Source organism: Puma concolor, chromosome A1, assembly GCF_028749965.1.
Source record: "Puma concolor isolate L17-30 chromosome A1, mPumCon1.1.hap2, whole genome shotgun sequence".
Classification (NCBI taxonomy): domain Eukaryota; kingdom Metazoa; phylum Chordata; class Mammalia; order Carnivora; family Felidae; genus Puma; species Puma concolor.
The window spans coordinates 135,168,424-135,193,242 of record NC_141667.1 but is presented as its reverse complement, the minus strand read 5'-3'; the positions used below and the strand labels follow the sequence as shown (position 1 = coordinate 135,193,242).

Genomic DNA, 24,819 nt, shown 5'->3' with positions numbered 1-24,819 from the left:
CCCAGTGGGTCTAGACCATTTGAGCAGTGTGGGGATAAAGGTAGGATGCATAGCACATGGTAGTATTTTGAGACTGGCCTATAAACTGGTGGATGCAAGCATTTCACTAAGATGCCCAAGAAGTTGCCTTGATTATAGTGGCAGAGCTGTCTGAGTAACTGTGTAAAACAAACTTACAAATCGGAGAATTATCTCTGCAGAATTAATCACTGACTTCTTAGTGTAAATTGTCACTGACAGTATTTCTCTTTCTTTTGTACCTTCTGGAAACCTGTTAACATCCAGTGGCAAAAGCCTGTATGTCTTATTAGAGGTTTATAATCTTTGTCAAAAACCGCTTTTGAACATGTTTACTCTACCTTACTTATGCTCTTTCTTCTCGTTTCTCTCTCATTTATCTAGTTACTGATTATAAGCATTCATGTATCATTGAATTAGCATTTAAGTATCCAGGCTCCACAATAAATCTCAAGATTCACGATTTTAAAAAAGAGGCATTCTTCTCCAGTAGCACTGCTAGCTTCCTTGTGTATTTGTATCTTTCTGTTTTCTTTTTTAATGGCAGGAGCCACTTAATTGTCAGTCAATTTTAAACCTTCATTTCAAAGAGCAAAAACTTACTGTCCTTAGTGAAAATTCAGATTACAGATTACATTATGGGGGCCCTTTAAATCAAGTGGGTCTCATTCACAGTCTCACTCTAGACATAACTTTACCTTTTTTCCTGCACAAAAATAGCCCAGAATTATACTCTTTAATACATGCTGAATGTTTGTGACCTTTCCTCTTCATCAGCCACTTTTTGAGGTAGACGGTAAGTTCTTTTAAATTCTTCTGAAATAAGTAGATCAAAATAATCTAATTCTTATACCAATAGAGTATTAGAAATATAAATTATGTACAAATTATGTCTTATAGCCACATCTACAAGAAATATTGTGCCCTGAGAAATTAACTAATGATAATTTAAAGCAATCACTAATTTGGGGGCACCTGGGTAGCTCAATCGGGTAAGCTTCCAACTTTGGCTCAGGTCCTGATCTCGCGGTTCGTGAGTTTGGACCCCGCGTGGGGCTCTGTGCTGACAGCTCGGAGCCTGGAGCCGGCTTCAGATTCTGTGTCTCCTGCTCTCTCTGCCCCTCCTCCGCTTGCACTCTCTCTGTTTTTGAAAATAAACAAACATTAAAAAAAAATAAAAGCTATCCCTAATGGCTGAACATTTTAACCATCCAGGACATGGAGCCAAAACTCTACAAGTATTGTTTTCAGTAATTTTTAAAGTTATACAGATCTCACAGCAGTATTTGACTACATTTCAATAGGTAACCATAATGATTGGAAATATTTTTACTTAATAGTGAAAGACAGAAATAAAAAGCCATTGTGTACCATTGTGGAAATAGTTCTGCTGCAGTAAAAATGGTTATGATGATGCATAGGAAAATATAATAACAAACTAAAACACATTTCTTGTCAGCAAATTCTTGTGAAAGATGCATAGAAAACATTGCTGAAGATCCAAAGAAACAACACAATGGGAATATTTGAAACTAAAGACGTTTGTAATAAGCTTCAGGATTGTATTTTGCCAAATCAGTTTCAATTATGGAATTCCATGAAAAACTGATTTTATGAACCATTAAAGAAATCTGTTTTCCAGAGAAGACATATTTTCAGTAATAAATTGTTCTTTAAAACACAGGATGTTTTATGGAAACTGAAAGCATTACTTCTGACTGAATAACTACTTTGATTAGAATTTACAAAGGATTTAGGGATGAGTGATACATTTCAAATTTCTTTGCTCAGTCATTCAAGGGAAAGTTATTGAAATAATGAAGTTGAAACAAGTGGACAGAGTGCCGCAGGGTGTTATTGTTAATTTTATAAAAATAAAACCTTTTAATTATTATGTTGTGACAAAAGTTTGTGATGAAAAAGAGAATAAAAATGACATTATTTTGTATCATCAGTAAGTTATTGGTTATCTTGTAGCCTCGTTCTTTAAAAAGCTCTAAAACTCAAAGATGTTTCTTGCTTTGCTTTTACCAAAAAAAAAAAAAAAAGAAAAAAAAAGAAAAAGAAAAAAATCTGTGTGGTTAGTGGCTATCTTGATACCTAATAGTTTTAAAAAACAGGGGCGCCTGGGTGGCGCAGTCTGTTAAGCGTCCGACTTCAGCCAGGTCACGATCTCGCGGTCCGTGAGTTCGAGCCCCGCATCAGGCTCTGGGCTGATGGCTCAGAGCCTGGAGCCTGTTTCCGATTCTGTGTCTCCCTCTCTCTCTGCTCCTCCCCCGTTCATGCTCTGTCTCTCTCTGTCCCAAAAATAAATAAACGTTGAAAAAAAAAATTTAAAAAAAAAACAAAAAAAAAAAAATGATTATCTTTTAGCTATGAAGGTAAAGAGTTGTTTTTTTTTTTTTTTTAATTTTTTTTTTCAACGTTTATTTATTTATTTTTGGGACAGAGAGAGAGCATGAACGGGGGAGGGGCAGAGAGAGAGGGAGACATAGAATCGGAAACAGGCTCCAGGCTCCGAGCCATCAGCCCAGAGCCTGACGCGGGGCTCGAACTCACGGACCGCGAGATCGTGACCTGGCTGAAGTCGGACGCTTAACCGACTGCGCCACCCAGGCGCCCCTAAAGAGTTGTTTTTAATATCTAGTGGGATAGAGATTCTTTTTTGAAAGAAATTTGTGCATGGAGAGAACATTTTGAGAAAGATTTTAAGTTTTATATGGTTAGGATATTGCTAACTATCCCAAATCATATGGACAGTGTCTGGCACATGATCACGTAATATATACTTGGATTAATTTAATCTTGAAATTAAGATTTAATTGTTAATCTTTCAATAGATTAATCTTTAAATAAAGATTAAAATTAATCTTTAAATTTATTTTGAGAGAGAGCACATATGTACACTCTCAAATAAATATTAAAAGAATAAAAATAAAAAAATAAATGTTTATAGCCCGCCTATTTGGAGGATTTGATCCTTTATAAAATATTTTGCTGAATAGTATGTATTGAAAGTTGTGTTTTTCCTTTGTTTTAGGCTGCTGGTCTTGGGCGTATGAAACCAAACACACTTGTCCTTGGATTTAAGAAAGATTGGTTGCAAGCAGATATGAGAGATGTGGATATGTACATAAACATATTTCAGTAAGTATCCTTTTAATCCAGGAACTTGGTTCAGAAAATGAAAACTTGCACTGGTTTTCAAAGCCTGTTTTCTTGATACGCTCTCTTCTCGTAGAAGCCTAAGAATGAAAAGAATCACATGCGGTTATCTGGGTTGTCACTTGACGAGCTATTCACAAAATGTTTTGATTGATGTTTCTGTCTCTCTCAATACATTTGAACATTCACACACGTGTTCAAGTGAGCACATATATACTCTAGCTTCTGATTCAAGTTAGGAAGAGTTGGGGTATCCTTATAGCTGTTGCTGAGCAGATTTCCCGAATGTCAGACCTCTCACCTTGTGTTCTGTCATTATAGTATCTGGTGCTGAGGAGGGCATTTCATCATTTATATCACCCTTCAGATGGTTAGGTTTATTCTCTCACACTGATTTACATGTTATTACTTTATTTATGCATTAGGTGATTTGCATTTTTTTTAATAAAATTTTTTTAATGTTCATTTTTGAGAGAGAGTGAGACAGTGGGGGAGGGGCAGGGAGAAAGGGAGACACCTACTCTGAAGGAGGCTCAGCACAGAGCCCAATGCAGGGCTCGAACTCTCCAACTGTGAGATCGTGACCTGAGCCGAAGTTGGACGCTTAACGGACTGAGCCAGCCAGGCGCCCCAGTCATTTACACTTTTTAAGTGTACTTACATGCTTTGATTTTCAACCTGTTTGTGAAGTGTAGATTTTGAGTCTATAATTCACTTCTTGGTGTAATTTAAATGAATGATATTTATCAGACAGCTTATGTTGGTTTAACATTACTTCATCTTCCCTTCTATGGATTGTCTGGTACATTCTTTTTATTTTTTTGTTACTTTGTCTTTCTGACTTGAGCTGGTTTATGTTATAGTTGATTTTTATGAATGTATCTGTTTAATCCACCACAAATGCTTGTTGGAACTAAGTGAGTTATTTAATAAAAAGAATAAAACTTGTTATTTTTGGCAATTTTCTTCTTAATTTTGAAATACTTCCTTTTCCTAGTATTCTGGGTTTGCTTAACAGGTCCCTTTATCTCATTTGTACTGTTTTATAGAGGATAAGGATTCCCTTTCACACTACCATTGTGTGGGTTTTTTTTTAATTTTCTTTAAATGTTATTTCTTTTTGAGAAAGAGAAAGAGAGAGAGAGTACAAGTGGAGGAGGGTCAGAAAGGGAGAAACAGAATCCAAAGCAGGCTCCAGGCTTCAAGATGTCAGTACAGAGCCTGACATGAGGCTTGAACTCAAGAGACGTGAGATTGTGACCTGAGCCAAAGTCGGATGCTTAACCGACTGAGCCACCCAGGCGCCGCTACCATTATATTTTTAAGTTTTTTTATTTTAATTCCAGTGGTAACATTTAGTGTTACATTAGTTTCAGGTGTATAATATTGTGATTCAACAATTCTCTGCAATACTCAGTGCCAATCATGATAAGTGTACTCTTAATCCCCATCACCTATTTTTTTCCATCCCTCCACCAACTCCCCTCTGTTCTCCATACTTAGGAGTCCATCACACCACCATTCTTTTTTTTGTTTTTTGTTTTTTGGGTTTTTTTTTTTTTTTTAAGTAATCTCTACACCCAACATGGGGCTCGAACTCATAACCATAAGATCAGGAGTCCCAAGCTGAGGCAACCAGGTGCCCCACACCACAATCCTTGGTTGAAGAATAATTTCTTCTTATTATAGATACTGATGAAACAAAACTGTTCATTCTTTCATATCTTGTTTTTCTTTACATACAATTGTGCTTTTTTAAAAAAAAATGTGTTTGGCAAAGTAGCTCTATGACCAGGTTCAAATCTTATTTCTCTGAATTTTGATCTGATTATCCTTAACTAAGTAGAGTTATTTCCCTTACTGGAACTCCTGTTGGAGCCATAAGTACTTACCTGGATCACATATGATAATTTTGTGTCCATAGCTACCTTGAAATCTATTTGAGGGAGTAACCAGATGTTATACTTTTTTAAAAATCTCTTCATATTGATTAGGAAAGTATAGAATGAATAAGTTTTCCCAAGTAATTATTAAATGCTTTTAGTAAAATTAAAGCTTTTTTGATTTTTGACCTACTATGGTTGCTCTTTAGCTTTGGGGTTTCATCCTACGTTTCTAATTCTGTCCTATGCACTTTGCATATGTGAGGACTAGGAAAGGAAGGACAGTGTGAACGTTTAAATCATGTGGGCCATCTGACGTGGACTGTGCTCTTTTCTGAAGATGCAAGAACAGTGAGATGGAATAATTATCCTAAAATGTAGAAAAAGTGACATTTTTACAAAGAATTCTTCCACTGTTAGTTGTAGTTGCTCATATGGAAACACTGAAAAGAAAGGAGTCTTTCTGACTTTGACCTTGTAGGAACTTGAAGTGAATGTTTGCTCTGAGAGTCAAGTATTACTCTAAGTATTAAACAGCAGGCAGCAATTAAAAGAGAGGCAAAATGATGCTTTCTGGTTTCCAGAGCCATAGAAATTGATGTCAGTTTCAAAGCAGTGATACTGCTTATGCTTTTATCTTGTGACATTTAAGTTTTGGTTCTGATTATAAATACTTTGAGCACTTGAGGTTTACTTAATTTACTATGCCTAGTAACAGCATGGAGAGACTAAAACTCCAAATCAAATTGTAGCTTAGAGAAATTTCTTTGTTTATAGCAAAAATATTTAGCTACTTTATTCCACGGTAAACTTGGGAAGCTGTATTCACTGCCTTTTCTTTAAGGACCTTGATTTTAAGTCATTTGTGATTTATTAACTATTTTTTCAAATACTTGTAGTTACTCTTCTCTAGCGTTAGGTCTTTCAGGATACAGCTGAGGAAGGTTACTGTGTCCATTAATTTTCCGATGAATCTCTTCAGACCTTAGCTAATTCATCATAGGAATGAAGCCAAAATTGTCTCCCCATGATTTAAAACAAAAACAAAAACAAAAAACATCAATAAACCAATAAAACATCTCTTACAGTGATAGGTATTCTTGTGTCTGTGGGAACAAAAATTTGATTTTTTTTTTTTTTTTTTTTTTTTTTTTAGCATTTTAGCCCTTTCTTTTGGTTACATAGAACTAGGTTGAATGTAATTTTTTGAGTATAATGAATATTGGTTGCTTCATAATTAAAAATAATAACGAAATATAAAACTCAAGCCTGTTACACTCCGGGAATGACCCAAAGTTTAGGAATTTGTAATTCTTTCAGTAGATTTGAGAAAAACTTGAATCCACATGATTCATGGTCTCAACATAAAGTTTCCAGAATTGAAGTCTGGTTTTAGAGTTGTCTTTGAGGTTTTAATATATTTTGCATGTGTTATAGGATGATCCCATTTGTGTTTAAAAGACTTGACATATGAACGCATGTCTACAAATGCATATAAAATCTTTGTATTACCTTTTTAAACATTTTTGTAAAAATGTGAGAATTACTTAAAAATACTCTGGTTTCTTTCAGAAGTCATTCCTTTATATTCTACACCCTATTCTCTTTCTCAGTGGAATCACTTTGCTTTGTCTTCTTATATGTCTCATAGCTTTAAGGGTGTAAGCCTAAATTAAGTATGGTGGGAATATTGAATGTTATTTTTCCGTAATTTTAGTTTGTTTCAGATAGGATAGGAGTACAGGCATGCTTTAAATGTCTGGTGTAGGTAGAGTGTCAAGACTATAAAGATGTACACTTAACTCATTTTTAAGAGTATTATAGAAGAAAGGAAAGGGAATGGTATAGAATTTGAAGCAGACATTATATGGGTCTCACTGTATTTTTAAAAGCATATGTTAGAAATAAGACATTTAAAGCTGAAGGTGTTTTAGAAATCATCTCTTACTGCCTATATTTTATAGAGGAGGACACTAACATTTTTGTGATTTTGATTCTCCCCCCACCCCCATTATAGTGACGCCTTTGACATACAATATGGAGTAGTGGTTATCCGCCTAAAAGAGGGTCTGGATATATCTCATCTTCAAGCACAAGGTAAGTCTTGCTTGAATAAATGTTTTACTTTAAAAATATAAATGACTATGTTAGTTCTATGTCATTCTCACAGATTCTTCAATAACTTTAACATTTACTATCTGTTTTGTGTCATTTACTTACTGTATGGCATTTGGAAGTGAGATCTTTTCAGCTCCACCATCTTTTCAGAGTTGGCACCAACCTGGATGATGGCTGGTGATTATTAATGGAGAGAATAAAATTCAGCGTAAATCATAAGTTTAAGAGAAATAAGCATGAGTTATGGTTTTAGATTGGCCAAATTTATAAAAATACATGATAAATACTATAGAGAAAAAAATGTTAATGACTGCTAAATCATCATTTTCATGTTTATGAAGGTCATACTTTTTTCACACACAGGTATATTAATAATGAAAACTGAACTTGGTAATGTCATTTTCTGTGTCTTCAGAAAAGACCCTATAAGTCATTTTTCATAACTTTTTCATTTTGAAATGATTATAGATCCATAATAAGTAACAAAAGAAATAATAGAGAGGTCCGCTGTACCCTTCATCCATTGCTCCCAGTGGTAACATATTGAATATCTATCATTATACGTCATAACCAGGAAACTGACATTGTGACCATTTACCCACCTTATTCAGATTTCACCAGTTCTACTTAACACTTGTGTGTGTGTGCTCATGAACATGTGTATAGTTCTGTGCCGTGTATCACATGCGGTTGATCCATATAACCAGCACCATAATCAAGATACAAAACTGTTCGATGGCCGCAAAAATCTCTCTTGTGCTACTCCTTTATGCCCCCACCATGCCCTTCCTCTCTCCCCCATCATTAACCCCTGATACCCACTAATCTCCTCTCCAACTCTGTAATTTTTAAAGCATTCAAAAAAAATGTTTTTAGATGAAACTTTAAACCTAACTAAGGTATACTGATTACTTTTGCCACCTTAATAAAAACTGGGAAATTCTGTACCCTTTGATGATTTCCTGGTAGTTTAACAAATATTATAAGTTTAAGAAATTGCATACCTAATATTTCACCCTTATCAATTAATTAACTAAATCATCAAAAATAGCTAAGCCTAAATAGCTGAGAGGCACATCATGAACTTTTGTCACCTGTTTATATATTTAAACAGTTGTAATCCTCCCCCTCCTCCCACCATTTTAAGGGTATTGTGCAGTTTTGAAAGGAACGCTTTGAGGTCTTTATCCATGGAACACAAAAGTATGGCTTGCTGAAAATGCATTTTCTTACTCCGGAGTAGGCCTTGCAAAATACTGTTTCAGTTCTCTCGTGAGCTGCCAGCAATTGAGGTTTAGGGTACCTGTTAACTGCACAATTAGTTGTGTTCCCTGTCACTCTCAAAAGTATGACAATTTGACTAATCAATTACATATATAGTTGTGTAATCCACTGTGATTTGAATCTGACTAGAACTTTAAGAAAACATTTTCATGTGTTTCAATTAGGAAAATTGTTTCGAAGGTCTTGTTATTCGTCATCAGGATTTGGACACAGGAATTTGGATCAGCACAGGATCAAGAGCACAGGCTTTGGAGTCAGATCTCCTTTGAAAATCCCAGCTTTTTCTCTTAGTACATAGCTCTGTAGCCTGGGCAAATTTGCTGACTTCCCAGCTTCAGTTTCCTCATATCTTAAAACATAATTATTGGGGTGCTTGGGCTGGCTCAGTCAGAAGAGCCTGAGACTCTTGATCTTGGGGTTATGAGTTCTAGCCCCACGTTGGGTGTAGAGATACTTAAATAAAACATTAAAATTTAAAAAACGGGATTATTTCATAGGGTTGTTGTAAAGAAATGTCTGTGAAGTTCTTAGCATAGTCGTTTCCCTTGTTATTTCTCATCATACACACAAATCAGTGATGAGGATTATCTGTCACCGATCAGTTTCTTATGACATTTGTCTTCGTGTCGCATGTTTTCATGGTGGAAGTTAACTGTTTACTAACTACTTCTCAAAAGATACAAAATGGAGAAAGTGCTTTAAAAATGAAAAACTGGTACTCTACCCTGAGTTGATGTCCTGGTTTTGTCTCTATAGTCAGGGGTATAATTTTTCAGCATTGTTTGTCATCTTACACGTATGTGAACATTTGTCACATTTTACAATTTTTACATGTGTAAATGACTTTGAGACTAGAATTTATTCACATTCTATACACTATTCTTTTGTCTGTCACACTTTTATGTTCTTTGAATCCCACTCATTACTAATTCCTCAGCGCCTAATTCACATGTCTGATACTTAGCCGTGGCTCAAGATATTTGAGTGAATAGTTCTTTCAAAACAGATTATCACATTTGTTTACCTAAGAAATCATGTACTGTAAACTTACTATTTCTTCCTAAACTGTGCTGTGAACTGTTATTTAATCAGTATACCATGGTGCTTTCATTAATGGTTAAAATAAGATTTAGATAAAAATTTGATTACTTTCATGTCCATAGAAGAATTATTGTCTTCACAAGAGAAATCTCCCGGTGTCAAGGATGTGGTACTAAGTATGGAGTACAGTAAAAAATCGGATTTAGATACCTCCAAGCCATCCGATGAGAAAAGTGTTACACACAAAGGTAATTTTTATTCAGACAAGAAATGTTATTAATGGTAATGTTTAATTTGGGGAGAAATGGTTTTTATTTTATAACATGTCTTATTAAGTAACCCATTCTCTCATTTGTACTGTTCATTTCTAGTAGATGAGGTAAAATGGATGGCTACAACATGATTAGCTATTTTTAAAATACTAAAGTCAATCATAGAACAGAAGCCATGCCAATTAATTATACACTACACTAATACCTGCTTGTATATTTTTATATATGCTTTAAATGAAACAATTTAATTTAAAGCCTAGGTTAAATCTGAACTTGGAAAGTAATATGGTAATTTTAGAGTAATGTGATAGAGCATAAGATAACCCTGGAAGAAATGAAGTTGACCACAAATCTACATAATTTTTTTGTAAATCAAGATATTGAAATACCAGGGATTTTGTTTATGTGCTGACATATTTAGAATACTTTTTACATCTACTGCACCTGGAGTTGTTGAGGTAAAACCATGTAATAAAAAATCACATGCAGTTGTATTCCTCACTTAGTCTCTGAAGGAACATGCTATTGGTGTTTGGTTACTGAACTGTTTGGCCATAATTGCACACCTACTACCCCTGGTGGCCCATGTGGTTCAGGCCACACAAAGATCTCCAAATCTTCTGAGATGCTGAGATAATTTCATCCATAAATCTGTGTCATGTTTACAAGACGGAAAGAGGGATGACTTCCAAATCTTACTCTCCCGCCCTCACTCTCCTACCTCTGTTCAGTCAGTATCTCCATCTGTCCTGGTCCCAGCTGGCACGCAACAAGAAAAATCTGCACTGTAAATCATCAAACCATATCATGCTTTTTTGATTCCTATCAAACAATTACCATTCTTTTTCTGGAATTGATCACTTTGGACAAATCCTGTCACTGTGAAATCGATCTTTCCCAGATTACGTAGAAGCACTGCTGTTACTTAATATTTCTTTGCTCCTTAGTTACATTGGCTGCTCAGAGTAGTGGTAGTTGAGGCTTTAGTTGAGACCCATTTTCCCTTTAAGTTCTTTGCTGGCTTGATTATAATTTGTTTCCTGTTTCATCTCAAAACTCGATGAAAGGTGCTAAAACTGCTTTTAATGTTCCTGCATTTACTTTTAGTTTATGGTATACATGCTCTCATTTTCTCTTTTTATTTTTGTTATCATTTTCTTTTTCCTAAAACCGATCCTTTCTTTACCGAATCTGTTAGGAATTGATAGGTAAAACTATGATGGGAAAGGAAGAAGTAATAGTCATCAAGCATCTACTCTGTGCCTTTCACATTGCAGTAGGTGTTTTCTACACATTAGCTCATTACTGTGTGCCACAGTCTTGGGAAGTCATTATTTTTAGAGTAGGAACCTGGGGTGAGTACATACCTGCTCACCTTTTTATTTTGAAAATGTCAATAGCTTTATTACCTTCAGATACCTTTAAATATCTTAGTGTAAATTATTTTTTAAGTGTCAGGATTTCCTTAACATTTTTTGAGCTCTCTGAAATAAATACACAATGTCCGCATTTATATTTATAATTGTTATTTTTACTATCATCAAAGACAGTATCAAATATCTACTTTATAAGAATAATACATAATCCTATAAAATTAAATGTAATAATTGAAATGTTCCCTAAGAGGCATAAGAAATTAGCATTCAAAAATAGCATTAATTTTATTTTGTTTATTTTCTATGTAGCCAGTTATTTTCAAAATTAACATAGAAACTATAGAAAAGTTTATATAATTTAAAGGTGTTCAGGGGCGCCTGGGTGGCGCAGTCGGTTAAGCGTCCGACTTCATCCAGGTCACGATCTCGCGGTCCGTGAGTTCGAGCCCCGCGTCGGGCTCTGGGCTGATGGCTCAGAGCCTGGAGCCTGTTTCCGATTCTGTGTCTCCCTCTCTCTCTGCCCCTCCCCCATTCATGCTCTGTCTCTCTCTGTCCCAAAAATGAATAAACGTTGGAAAAAAAAAATAAAAATAAAAAAAAAATAAAGGTGTTCAGAATTAGAAACATTCTTGTGTAGTCACCGTATAATTATAGGTGTTCGGTATGTCTTTCTTGGTTACTGTGGCACACAGCATGCAAGGGGCCAGAAAGAGTGCCCTTTGAATACTTACTTTGTGCTAGGCACTGAGCTAAGGGCTTTAATGCTTGCAGCATAATGATCTGAAGAGGTATGTATTTTTCACCCTTTTACTAACAAGGAAAGTGAGGAGTTAACTAACCATTTCAAGCTGACGCAGCCAGGAGAAGCGTTAGAGGGAATCCTGGAATCCTGGGAGCCACTGGACTCCAGAGCAGTGTACTCTTCCCTGTCCTGGTCTGGAATTTTACATGCCTCAGACACCTCACATAAGCTTATCTGAAGAAGAACCTGAGATTAGCAAAACTGTTAACCCCAAGAAAATACTTAAAGATACCTAAATACAGATGGACCAGTACATGCATACAAACATATATACATGTATATATATGCTTATGTTTTATATATCAATTGATGTATATATGTATAAATAGTATTTTATATAAACCAAAAGACTCTGTCTCTGATCACATTCCTTCCTGTTTCAAGTGGTGATTAGTTTTTACAAGGACCGGATATCCATTAAACGTTTCTAAAAGTAACTTTTCAGTCATTTGCCCAGTGATGCAGTGGCAGTGTTTAAAATTCATGTGTTATCTGCAGTGTCAGTTTTTAACGTCCTATTTCAATTCTATAAGCCATAGTTGAAATTCTTTTCAACTGATTTCAAGTATGAACATTTACAAGTTTAAAAATCGTGTTCCAGTTTTTGTCAGTTTTACAGGAATACATTGTAGGGGTGAGCGTTCATCAGTAGCCCTGTTGGAGGGGTCTAAAATATGTTTGCTTTTAAAACTCCTCAACACTCAGTGTAGAAGATATCTATTTTCAGTCTTGATTATTTTTCACAGACTGTCTCATCATACTATGCTCTGTTTATAAATGTGCTCTATTTACATTTTCATTATTAATATAAAGACAATTAACTTATATTTTGTGTTTTTTAAACATAATCTAGATGAGGAAGAGGATGGCAAGACTCCAACTCAACCACTGTTGAAAAAAGGCAGGCATTTTTCATCATTTTGTTTTAATCCCCTTTTTCATACTGTTAACTCTTTAATTCCAACTTTGCTATTTTCTTTTTTTACCTTAGTTTTTATTTCCATGGCAAGGTGATGCTACAGTTATTTATTGAATGCAGATTAGAAACATTATCTTTAGTCCAACTAAAAAGTATAAGTCATCCCAGGGAAAGGGAGTATATCAAAGGCAAATTATTTTAAATCATCATAGCATTTCTGAAATACTCAAACCTTGACTGTCAATACCAGTTTCTTATTTTAAACTGCATGGTTTAGGTGCTAAACAGAGACACTGAAATGGGTCTCTTTGCCAGTGTCACTTGCATTCTTTACCATCAGGTGTACCAAGCCAAGCCCTTAATTTTGATACTAATATATTTTTCATTTCAAAAATTACAATATTTCTCACAGCCCTGCTGCGTTTGGGAGATACACAGTCATGTCCCCGGGCATGACTTTTATGAGAAGGAGATAGAGGTGAGAGTTACGGAGCAGTGTGGTTTGGCAGCCATATTATGTCATCATGCACAATCATTCGTCATGTTTGCGTGTATCATGGCAGCATGAGAAGTGAATGACAGACATCCTGCAGAAACGATCAGATTTCCTCCTGTGGATTCCTGCTTTTAAAAATTTGCTGTAGGAGTCTCATAATAGTCATTTGCTTGCTCATAGAGTCAGTGCTGAGTTGTTTTTTGTTTTTTTTTTAAGTTTTTGAGTTTTTAATTCCTGGGAATATGGGAACTTCCTTGGTATATTGCTCTTTAGATCTGCAGCACGTGGTGCCCTCCAAGGAGTTCTACCATCTTTCTGTGCCTCAGAGAAAGATGTGCGGTTATATGGCTTTAGCTTTTTGCATCACAAACCAAGGGGTCAAGTTAGGTAAAGATGAGGGTGTTCTTCCTTAGACTCAGAGGTTTCACTGTGATAATTGTTAGATTGTATTCATTCGTCTTCCACTCCCCTCTGTCTTTTATATTAATGATGGCATTTTATGTAAAATAATTTTTTGATCTTATATTAATGATGACATTTTATGTAAAATAATTTTTTGATCTTTAAATTACTGAGGAAAAAGATTACAAAAGTGATACGTTCATGGAATAGGCATAAGCCTCATTTGTCCAGTTAGCGTAAAACAATTTCTCAAAAATCTCAGTCAATTATAATATTCTTGATTGGTATTGGTATTCATGCTTCTCTTTTATTAAGAATGCTTCAAAATATTAGAAATTAGGCAAGATAATTTGGATGAGTTAAGCTGTTGTAAAGATGTATTTATCTGTGAACGTCTTTCAAAAGTACATTTAAATTATAAACCACTGAAAGCTTATGATGGTTGCCATATACAACTGTCTGCATTATAAACATTTAAATATACAAGAGTTAGGAAATTATAGGAATTCAGCAAAAGAGACTTGAATATTTATCTCCCTTACATGTTATTTTTCTGCTTCATCCTTTAGAATCCAAAGGCCCTGCTGTGCCCTTAAATGTAGCTGACCAAAAGCTTCTTGAAGCTAGTACACAGTTTCAGAAAAAACAAGGAAAGAATACTATTGATGTCTGGTGGCTTTTTGATGATGGAGGTAAGGTTGTTACCATGCTTTTTAGCAGTTTTACATGTAGTGAAGTTGTGGGACTATGAGAATAGTACTAAGAAATGACGTGTCCTCTTCATCCCTAGACCCCAAAGTTTTGTCAACATTCCCCAAAGCACCAGGATTAGTTTCAGAATCAGGTGTTGCACTTAACTGTTACCTCTTCAGTGTCCTTCACTTTGCAAGTTGCCTACTTCTTGAGCTCATGACCTTAATATTTTTTGGTTTTTGTTGTTTTTTTTTTTTTAATCGACCAGTCTGAGAATGTCACTAGATTTGAAGTGCCATTTAATCTTTTGTCATAATTAGTTTACATTATGTAGGTTTTTGGTAGAACTATTACAGAAGTGACGCTATGCTCTTCTGTCTATATCTCAAGTGGGACATGATGTTTGTTTTGGCTCATGACTGGTGAAGTTAGCTTTGACCATTGAGTAAGGTGGTTTTCACTAGATTTTTAGAATGAAAAGTTACTGTTTCCCCTTTAATTATTAGTGGATGGGGATTTACTTTTGGATTAGGTAAATATACCATCATTACTACAACTTTTACCACCATCTTTAGCGTCCTTTGATACTTTGGCCTGCTCTTATCATTGGTGTGGTGTGTTTGTGGTTGCCAAATGGTGATTTTCGAATCCTGTTATTTCTTCCTCTTAGTTGGCTTCTTACTGTAAGGAAGAGCTTTCTCTTTTTTTCTATCTTTGTGAACTCATAGACTGTATTCAGTGTGAGATGATTTGTCATTCTCATTATTTGTTTTGATGTTCAGATCGTTTCCATATTTGGGCAGCAAGATCCTCTGTAGTCTGACTTGTGTGTCCATTTGTCATGTCCCAATCATAAGATGTTCCAGACTCACTTTTGTGCTTTGCCTGTACCAGCCATTGAGTCACCTTTTACCCGAGGAACGCTGACTGCTCTTAGTGGAGAATGGTATATAGAAACAAAGATACGCTCGTTGCCACTGCAGTGTCACTGCTCCCAGGCCCTCTCAGTAGACGGGTCTCAGAAACTTACCATAGATATGTTAGTACATGTAAGTATAGATTGAACACCCATTCCAGTTTAAACACTGCAGGGTTTAATCCAGCTTCTTCCTTCTTGGAGTTCTCACTTGAGAGAGAAACCTGGCTCCCACTAGGTTCAGTGAAGACACTCCGTTCCTCAGTCCTCCTGTATGTGACTAACCTCCCAGTTCCATTGGGCTTCCCTCCTTGTTCAGGCCTACCTCATGGCTTTCTGTCTGAATTATTAAGGAAGAACAGATAGAAAAATATTGTTTAATGCAGAGTTGTAGCAGACATTCTTTTAGAGATTAAATTGAATTAAAAGGTCTTAATTGAGAAATTAGCATTTCGTGAATGATTTTTTATATTTTTATGATTTAGGTTTGACCTTATTGATACCTTACCTTCTGACTACCAAGAAAAAGTGGAAAGACTGTAAGATCAGAGTGTTCATTGGTGGGAAAATAAACCGAATAGACCATGACCGGAGAGCGTAAGTGTATTTAAATGGAAGAGCATTAATCTAGCCATAGTTCACTATTACAGTATATTTGATAGTATAAAAAAGACACAGTCCAGAAAATGTCAGTCAGGTTGTCCTATACTGAAGCTGAAAATCTTGTTAAACAACTAAAACCTCATTCTCTTTAATTTAATCTTTATATTTAAGTTGTAGATAGTTCATTTTACTGATTCCTAATATTTTTTCATATATTGACATTTTAGAAAGTCTTTGTTAAAGATTTGCAGCATTTAAATGTTAGGCATGTAAAAAATCAGTGGATGTGCCTCCAAATCACATATTCCCGTGTGAGATACATTCTGTAGACTTGAAGACAACAGAAATGAAGGATGCCGCGGTCATCCCTTGTCTTACTCCCGCTGTACTGTCCCCATTCTATTTCTGGTTGAGTGATTTGCCACATACCCCACATCTCGTCCCTGACCTTTTCAGCACACACTATACACTCTTCTCTTGAGTTCATGTTTGAAAAGTAGAGCTCTAATTATAAGATGCCTCTGCCCAAATACTTGGAATTTCCTCTCTGTTACATTCCATAGAAAGTCTGTGCTAAAATATGACAAAGCCCAAACGCTCTGTCCTGTTCTCCACACTGTGTCTTACCCCTCACTGTGGTGCGCACTGGTGCACCTGCCCTGAACACACATGCTGTCTCAGGCTTGTAGCCCTCTCTGCTCTCATCTCTACTGTAAACAGATCCTCTCATGAAACACTCCAGACTTTCAAGTCCAGCATTGTCGTCACTTTCTTTGTGACACTTGCCCTAATGTGTTTTATTTTTATACCATTGTCTCCCCATTAGTTGTTACCCTTCCTTCCTCAGTAACGGTATACTTGGTATCACTCGCTGCATTCTAGGTACTGTATTAATTTATTTTTGTATCTTAGATTTGAGTTTCGTGGGCCCAGTGACACATAGCAGGCACTTAATAGATCTACACTGGAATTCAACTAAATGTCGAGTCATCTCACATAGTGAATTATGCAAGAAATACTAGAAATAATTCAAAAGTTAAACCTGGAGCGAGTCTGTTTTCTAATGTCTTAGTTTAGAAAACTCTGTTTTCTTAAAAATAGAATCCCCTTGTGCTGACAGCTTTTCCTTTGTGTTTTTTTCCACTTTTTTGTTGGTGCCACCAAGGTTTCCTTGCCATCTATGCCTCTGAAAAGGTATTTCTTTACTGAAAAGTCAGAGGCTTGCTGGAGCTTCTTTTTCATGTCTGTCCCAGTCCCCCTCCCCCTCAAAAATGCTGTGAACTTGATCTGCCATTAGTTACAGCTTTTGATGGCCCCCAAAAGTCCTGTTTGGGTCTTGAGATAGGCATTCTTCCTGGATGGAAGAAGAATCGAAAAATAATTAAACTTAACAACTGTTTACTAGTTTTTGCGGAAATCCATATAGTCACCAATATAATCTGTCTAAAAAAAGTTTTAACTGAAGTACAGTTGACATATATAGTTATGTTGGTTTCAGGCGGGCAACATAGTGATTCCATATCTCTTTATGTCATGCTCACCACAGGATTGCTACCATCTGTCCCTGTACAGCGCTATGAAAATACCATTGACTATATTCCCCAGGCTGTACCTTTCATCTTCGTGACTTGTTCATTCTGTAACTGAAAGCCTGTATCTCTGACTCCTTGTGACAAAAATTAAATTTAAAAACTAGTTGCCTTCCAAATTTCATTATTACTGTCTTTCCATTCATGATTGGATACTAAGGAGCGATTCAGAGAATGAAAGAATATAACCGGAGTCTCTACTGAGGGAATTTTGAGTTCTACTCAGTTGAATGTACGGTGTGAACTAACACAGATGAACTTTATTCAGCACCTGATACGGTTTTCCTATAAATGATGCTTTTCAGATACAGTGATGCAGCCTGAAATGGAATAAAAATACATAGATGCAGCTTTTATGTATCTCAATGCTTTTCATTTTTGTTTTAGGATGGCTACTTTGCTTAGTAAATTCCGGATAGACTTCTCTGATATCATGGTCTTAGGAGATATTAATACTAAACCAAAGAAAGAAAAGTAAGTTCTTGGATAAATTACTCTGTATAGATAACTGATTCTTTTATGGATGACCTACTCACATATTCCAGTAACAGATCATTCAACTTAAACTAATTACCTGGAGGTTTTACCTGCTGTTAGCATGTGAAGTCAACTTTTTTAAATCTGGTACTGACCGTTGGCATGCCTGTAGCTGTTACTAAAGTAAGTGTAAGGGCTTTCAGTTTTCAGGGAATTCAGTTAGTGCTTTACAAGTAATTTCTGAAAATCCTAATGCCACAGAAATTCCACATGGTTCTTTGAATTTCCACTGTTCATGCCTATATTCATTACCACCACTCACTCAATTCCTACTCCACATTATATATTACTTTTCACTGTTTTGCCTTATTAGTAAAATAGGAGAATCAAAAATTAGCCTATAATAGTTGCAATCAGAATTCTCAAGGGTCAAGGGAAAGTATACTCATGGAATAATCTACCTGAAAATGGTACCTAGAGATTGTTAGAATAATATGTATATTTATGTTACCAGGCATAATTTTAATTATTCTCAAGTAAATTGTTGAATAAATGATGAAGCTGGTTTAAAGAATTTATCTTAAATAGAAAATAATAAGGTATACTTTGTAAGCTTATAATCAGGGAAGGATTTGTTTCCTTTTATAAGACAATATATGCCGGGAACTTTGTACGAAACTTGATACTGAAAAATATTTTTCACATTCATAGGGGATTAGAGTGTTTATGTTCTTTTACTGTCTCTTATCCTGTTAAATTATCTTTGTATCTAGAGATTAATTGTGCATCTTCTTAAATGTTAAGTATCTGTGTGTTCCTCCCTTCACAATATTCTAGTACCTTTTCTCCTACTACTGCTCCTTTCATTCAGTGGTACTTGAACTAGGAAAGGTTTTGAATATTTTGAGTAAAGGAACAACACAATTTGACGTATTGCTCAAAAGGATCATTTTAGCTACGGTGATGGAAATGTATGTAGTTTGACGGGGCAGGGGGGGGCGGTGGGCATAGGAGCAGGGAGTAGATACAGAGAGATCATTGTTAGCAGTTCAAATTACAATTCTGTTATTGTGAATATGGTTCTGAATCTCTAATCAATTTGAGAAACTAGAGATGGCTGTTTTCTGAATAAGTTGCCAAAGAGATGGTTATAATTAGGGTGTGGAAGTGAGCAGGAGAGATGGAAAACACTGACTTCTCAAATTCTAATTTAGCATTTACGATCTTAGTGTTAAGTAATTCACATTGTGATTGTCAGTTTTTTTTTAAGTATTGTAGCATTTGATGAAATGATTGAGCCGTATAGACTTCATGAAGATGACAAAGAACAAGATATTGCAGATAAAATGAAAGAAGATGAGCCATGGCGAATAACAGATAATGAGCTTGAACTTTATAAGACCAAGGTATTATTTCTCTTCTGCTTTCTTTTCATTAATCTTCCATTGATTTTTTTAAAAAATACGTTAAAATAGAAGTATCAACAACTATAATTTGTTACGGGAGGAACCACTTTTGTAAATTCAGTCTCCTCTAAGTTGGATCTGTATGTGAACAGTGTGTGTAAATCATTAGGTCTTTTTTAAACTAGGGAACAGAGACTTTTATTACACCAAAATTATTTTGGTTTCTTTTTGCTTACTTCTATATAGTTCTATGAACCACACTAGATTCCACTTTTCCAATGGTCTAGGAATGACTTTGTCTTATTTCCTTTCAGACCTATCGGCAGATAAGGTTAAATGAATTACTAAAGGAACATTCAAGTACAGCTAATATCATTGTCATGTAAGTAATGTCTATACTAAGATTTTCTTCGGTATTCATTTTATGATAATGCGATTAGGATTAATTGCCAGACCAAGTACATACGTATATATTTCCCAGTAATGATCTAGTGGTTATAAGTAGGAAAAACAAACTTTTGTTAATATACTTCAAGCACACGGAAAAATCACTTAAGGTAGGAGGAAAGAAAAGCAAAAATCTTAAGCTTATATGAATCTAAGTAATTCTTTACCACAATAGTTTATTATGGAATTTTTCCTTTCTTCTTTTTCCCACCTTTTAAAAACTCCTTGGCTTTGAGGACACTCCATCATATGTGGGGTATGAGGACCTCAAGTTAAACTTTGGACCCTGAGGTGGTGGAGGGCACCTGGCTGGCTGAGTCTGTAGAGCATGCCTTTCTTGATCTGGGGTTGTGAATTTGAGTGTGACATTGAGGGGTGGATTGTACTGACTTAAAATAATTTTTTTTTTTTTTTTTTTTCTGAGAAAGAAAGGGCACAAGTAAGCACGGGGCAGAGAGAGAAGCCCAGCTCACCTGAAACGGCACTCAAGCTCATCTGATACCAGACTTAACTCACGAACTGTGAGATCATGACCTGAGCCGAAGTCAGATGTTTAATGAATGACTGAGCCACCCAAGCACCCCTCCAAATCAGTTTTTTACTATTAAACTTGCCTTAGATTTTTAAAAAATCTTAAAAAAAAAATTGTAGACCGCAGGCTACAATTTCTATATTCCTCATAGAAATAACACCATAAAGTTACCTTGGGGGTTTAATGTAAAAAGTGGTTCCTGTCTGAATCTGCTCCCCCAGTTTTCCACACACAAACTTTACATACAGACACTCTGTCCTTGCATTGAATATAGGTGTTAATGCTCTCTAGCTTTTTTTTTTTTTTCCTCACTAAATCAGATTCGGTAGGTATTACTTGAACCTGAATTTTCTGTCATGGAGCCTGGGTCCTTCAATAGGTTTAAAAAAAAAAAAAAAAAAGCTCAGTCCTCCAAAAACATCCCAAATGATGAAATAAAATAATACTAGAGAAATGTTGTTTTGATTAACAAAAAACAATACCCAGAAGATTTCAAGTTTTGCTGCTAATGATCACATACTGTAATGGAATATGCTAAAACAGAAGTCTAGAGAGAAACAGTTGATAAGGCAACTGGTGACTACTACCACTGTCTACAAATAGGAATGAAAGACCAGACAATTGATTGGCTCAGTCCATTGAGTGACTTCAGCTCAGGTCATGATCTCATGGTTCGTGGGTTCGGGCCCTGTGTTGGGCTCACCGCTGTCAGTCAGGATCCTGCTTCAACTCCTCTGTCCCCTTCTCTCACTGTCCCTCCCCTACTCGCACTTTCTCTCTCAAAAATAAACACTAAGAAAATAAATGAAAGCCCAGAGAAATAAGAGAAGTTGAAAATTAATACATAGAATTAATTATGTTTCAGTTTTGTTTATCCATGTGTAGTTTCTGCTTTCACAATTCAGATAGAAACAGCCCTTTCTCCTAAAAGAATTCTGTCCTTAATGAAGAAGGGAAAATGTGAAGTTTAGCGTTAGATATAAAATGTGCTACAGTTGATAGAAATACTTATTTCTATTCTTACGGATAAATTTTAAAAATCTTTTGTTCAGACATGTGAAAGGGAGAATAGTGATCTATGAGTATAGTCATTGTCACGCTTTGTTCAGAATTTGCCATGCTCAAAAACAATGTGTAACTAACCAAAGTAATTTTTAGTTACTATTACTAGGGACTCCATATATAATTTTTATTACATTTTCTATTTTCAACTTAAATGCATTGCCTAATTTCCTTTCTCTTTTTGATACCAGGAGTCTCCCAGTTGCTAGGAAAGGTGCTGTGTCAAGTGCTCTCTATATGGCCTGGTTAGAAGCTCTATCAAAGGACCTACCGCCAATTCTCCTAGTCCGTGGGAATCATCAGAGTGTCCTTACCTTCTATTCTTAAGTGTTCCGACACAGTGGACAGCCCTCCAGATGGTACTTTAGTGCCCAGTGGAGTAACTGAAATCTTCAATGACACATTAACATCACAATGGCGAACTGTGACTTTTCTTTCACTATTTCATTAATTTGAAAGCACACAGGGAAGTTGCTCCATTGATCCGTGTATGGAGACTTCAGTTTTAGTCAAGTCTGTATTTCAATCTGAATGAATGATGATGATTCCTTGTTGCTGGACTGAAGCTCATGAGAGTAAAGTTTTCCTTTGCTACTTGAATAGCAATAAAAGTGTGTTATTTTTTGATTGATGAGAGGAGTACAAAAAGCCTTTAGCCTTGAGGTGCCTTCTGAAATTAACCAAATTTCATCCATATATCCTCTTTTATAAATTTATAGAATGTCAAATTTTGCTGTCAGCTGTTATTTTTATTTCTAGTCTCTTCCACCGTGAAATGAAATGGACACTGCTTTTCTTCTTCCATTGACCAATTAGCGTTGAGTACTGTATGTTTTCTATTACTTTTGTAAAGGTATCTGTTAGATACTAAAGATGAGAATTAGGGCAAGTTAATGAAAAATGCAAAAAAAAAAAAAAATAACCCAAAAGTGACCCCAAAGGTTAGGTTTCTGTGGGTTTATATAAAATGTAGATCTAGGAAAAAAAGACCCAATAAACCTTTCTTTGTTTTGTTTTTTTTTAATCTCTAATTGGCTATTTGTATTTTTATTTGAAATCTTAGGGACGGTTGAAGATTTATCCAGTACTTCTATATACCATGCTGAAAAATCTCCTGTTGTCATTCTTCAGACCAAAGTCCTCAAAATCATTTGTATCTATTAGAAGGGAGATCTGTCCTAATTTATAGTTTTCCTCAAATCTTGAGGGACTTTTAAGAAATGCTAAAAGACTTTCCTCGAGGAAAATTAGATAAAATAATGTCATCAAATAGACTATTTCAGTAAACAATATGTGGAATCCCACTGTACCATCATTTATAAATCATTAAAATATTTAATGTTTCATCAAATGGTTAAACGGACCACTGGTTTCTTAATGAAATGTTTTTAGGCTTAATTCATTCAATTGTCAAGTATACTTAGTCTTAATTAATACACTCAGGTTTGAACAGATTATTCTGAACATTTAAATTTAATCCATTCTTAATACTTTAAAACTTTTGTGTTAAGAAAAACTGCCAGTTTGTGCTTTTGGAATGTCTGTTTTGACATCATAGTCTACTAGTACAATTTTGACAGTGCGTACGCACTGTTACTAAAAGCTTTATATACAATTATCAATGTGAAGTTTTTCATTTTTTATTCAAGGAAGGATTTCCTAAAAACATTTCAAGGGATAGATGTCTGCATATATGTATGTGTGTATGCATACGTATATGCATACACAGATGCATATGTGTATATAATGACGTTTATGTTGCTGGTGTTTTTGCATTTTAAAGTGATCCAAGATTCATTAGATTAAAATTTTTTTGTTTTGGTAAACATAAGTTCAAAATGAGATTGAAAGGTAACAGGTTTCCTGGAGAACAAAGGTGATCATTGGAAGGGCATGTAACTTCACACAGTTACTGTTCAGTTATAAAATGGAGAACACGTCCGCTACAGTACTGTTCAGTGAGTTCATTGGCATAAGTCTCTGTGGTGAAGAATGTATGCAGGTTTTCATGAATCTTGATAGAAATCTATAAAATTACTACTGTTGTCAATAGTGCAGTCTTTTGCTGCGTGAGCATAAACTAAATGAATAGAAAAGTGGAGATCTGATGATAATTTTGAATTCAGAATGTTAAAATGAAGTAATTGTTTTTCCAAATTTTTTTCCCTACATTATAACTCACAGCATTGTTCCATTTTATTGCAGGTTTTGTAGTGTTTTGGGGGAAAGACAGTAGAAGTGTCATATTATTCAGTAAACAATATCGTGTTTGAACTTTTTAAATGGATAATAGGGCATGAATTGAGTGCTGCTATCTTGAAATGTGCACAGGTACACTTACTTTTTTTTTTTTTTTTTTTTTTTTTTTGGAATTTTTCCCATTCAGGAAACCATCATTGTGATCTGTACTGCAGGAACCAAATGTCATGCATCATACATATGTGTATAAAGTACATAAAATATATCTAAATATGCATAATGGGGGGAGGGTATTATTGTCTGTGAAATAATGTAAGAAGCTTTTCACTTAAAAAAAAAAAAATGCATTACTTTCACTTAACACTAGACACCAGGTCAAAATTTTCAAGGTTGTTGTAGTACTCTAATAAATTTCAACAATTCTTAGAGATGCTAGCTAGTGTTGAAGCTATTTTACTCTGTTTTATTTATGCTGAATTTGATTATTTTAATGCCATTTTTTTTTTTTAGTTCTAATCATTGGTGATAACTTGGAAATAAATATGCAATGGCATTGGACAGTTCATTATTTCTATAGGTAAATACCGGGTTTAGAGAGAATGGTGGTGTTAAGCTGATTATTAAGGGTTAATTAAATCAAATATTTATTTGTTACATTATTTCATTTGTACTTTAGGTTTCCTTTTACATTCTTTTTATATGCTTTCTGACGTTACATATTTTTAAAGACTATGGAAATAATTTAAAGATTTGAGCTCTGGTGGATGTTGATCTACTAAGTTTGAAAATGTAATATTTTGATAATACTGTACTATAACTGTCACACACCTGCTTTTCTAACGTTTTAATGTGGAATATTGCAGTTGCTGCTTGTACAGAGGTTACTGCAATAAAGGAAGTGGATTCATTAAAACTACTTAATGTCTACTCTTCTATTTTATCTGTTTTGGAAATCTTTGTCAACTTTGTGATATACCCTCATTTATAGGACTGTTATTTCACAATATCAGCGTTTTTTAGTGGCTTTTACTGTAATATTCATGCCTTGGAAACGTTGTTTGAAATTGTTTGCTATCCCTGGGCCTTTGTCCCTAAGCCTCATAGTCCGTGCCTTTTCTT

General features: G+C 35.1%; 1 protein-coding gene across 2 annotated transcripts in view; it reads left to right on the top strand.

The window, feature by feature from the left end:
* The window catches only part of SLC12A2 (solute carrier family 12 member 2), a 109,182-nt gene extending 84,566 nt beyond the window's left edge, over nucleotides 1-24,616 (top strand). The window contains exons 18-27 of one of the 2 annotated variants that reach the window (XM_025923949.2): nucleotides 3,059-3,165; nucleotides 7,084-7,163; nucleotides 9,632-9,757; nucleotides 12,813-12,860; nucleotides 14,346-14,468; nucleotides 15,871-15,982; nucleotides 17,965-18,051; nucleotides 19,325-19,460; nucleotides 19,775-19,842; nucleotides 21,693-24,616. In XM_025923949.2, coding sequence (XP_025779734.2) covers nucleotides 3,059-3,165; nucleotides 7,084-7,163; nucleotides 9,632-9,757; nucleotides 12,813-12,860; nucleotides 14,346-14,468; nucleotides 15,871-15,982; nucleotides 17,965-18,051; nucleotides 19,325-19,460; nucleotides 19,775-19,842; nucleotides 21,693-21,828 — 1,023 coding nt within the window. In that variant the 3' untranslated portion in view covers nucleotides 21,829-24,616. The remainder of the gene's footprint in view (nucleotides 1-3,058; nucleotides 3,166-7,083; nucleotides 7,164-9,631; nucleotides 9,758-12,812; nucleotides 12,861-14,345; nucleotides 14,469-15,870; nucleotides 15,983-17,964; nucleotides 18,052-19,324; nucleotides 19,461-19,774; nucleotides 19,843-21,692) is intronic. The other variant, XM_086704969.1, reaches the window with a different exon arrangement.
* The last annotated feature ends 203 nt before the right edge of the window (nucleotides 24,617-24,819 follow it).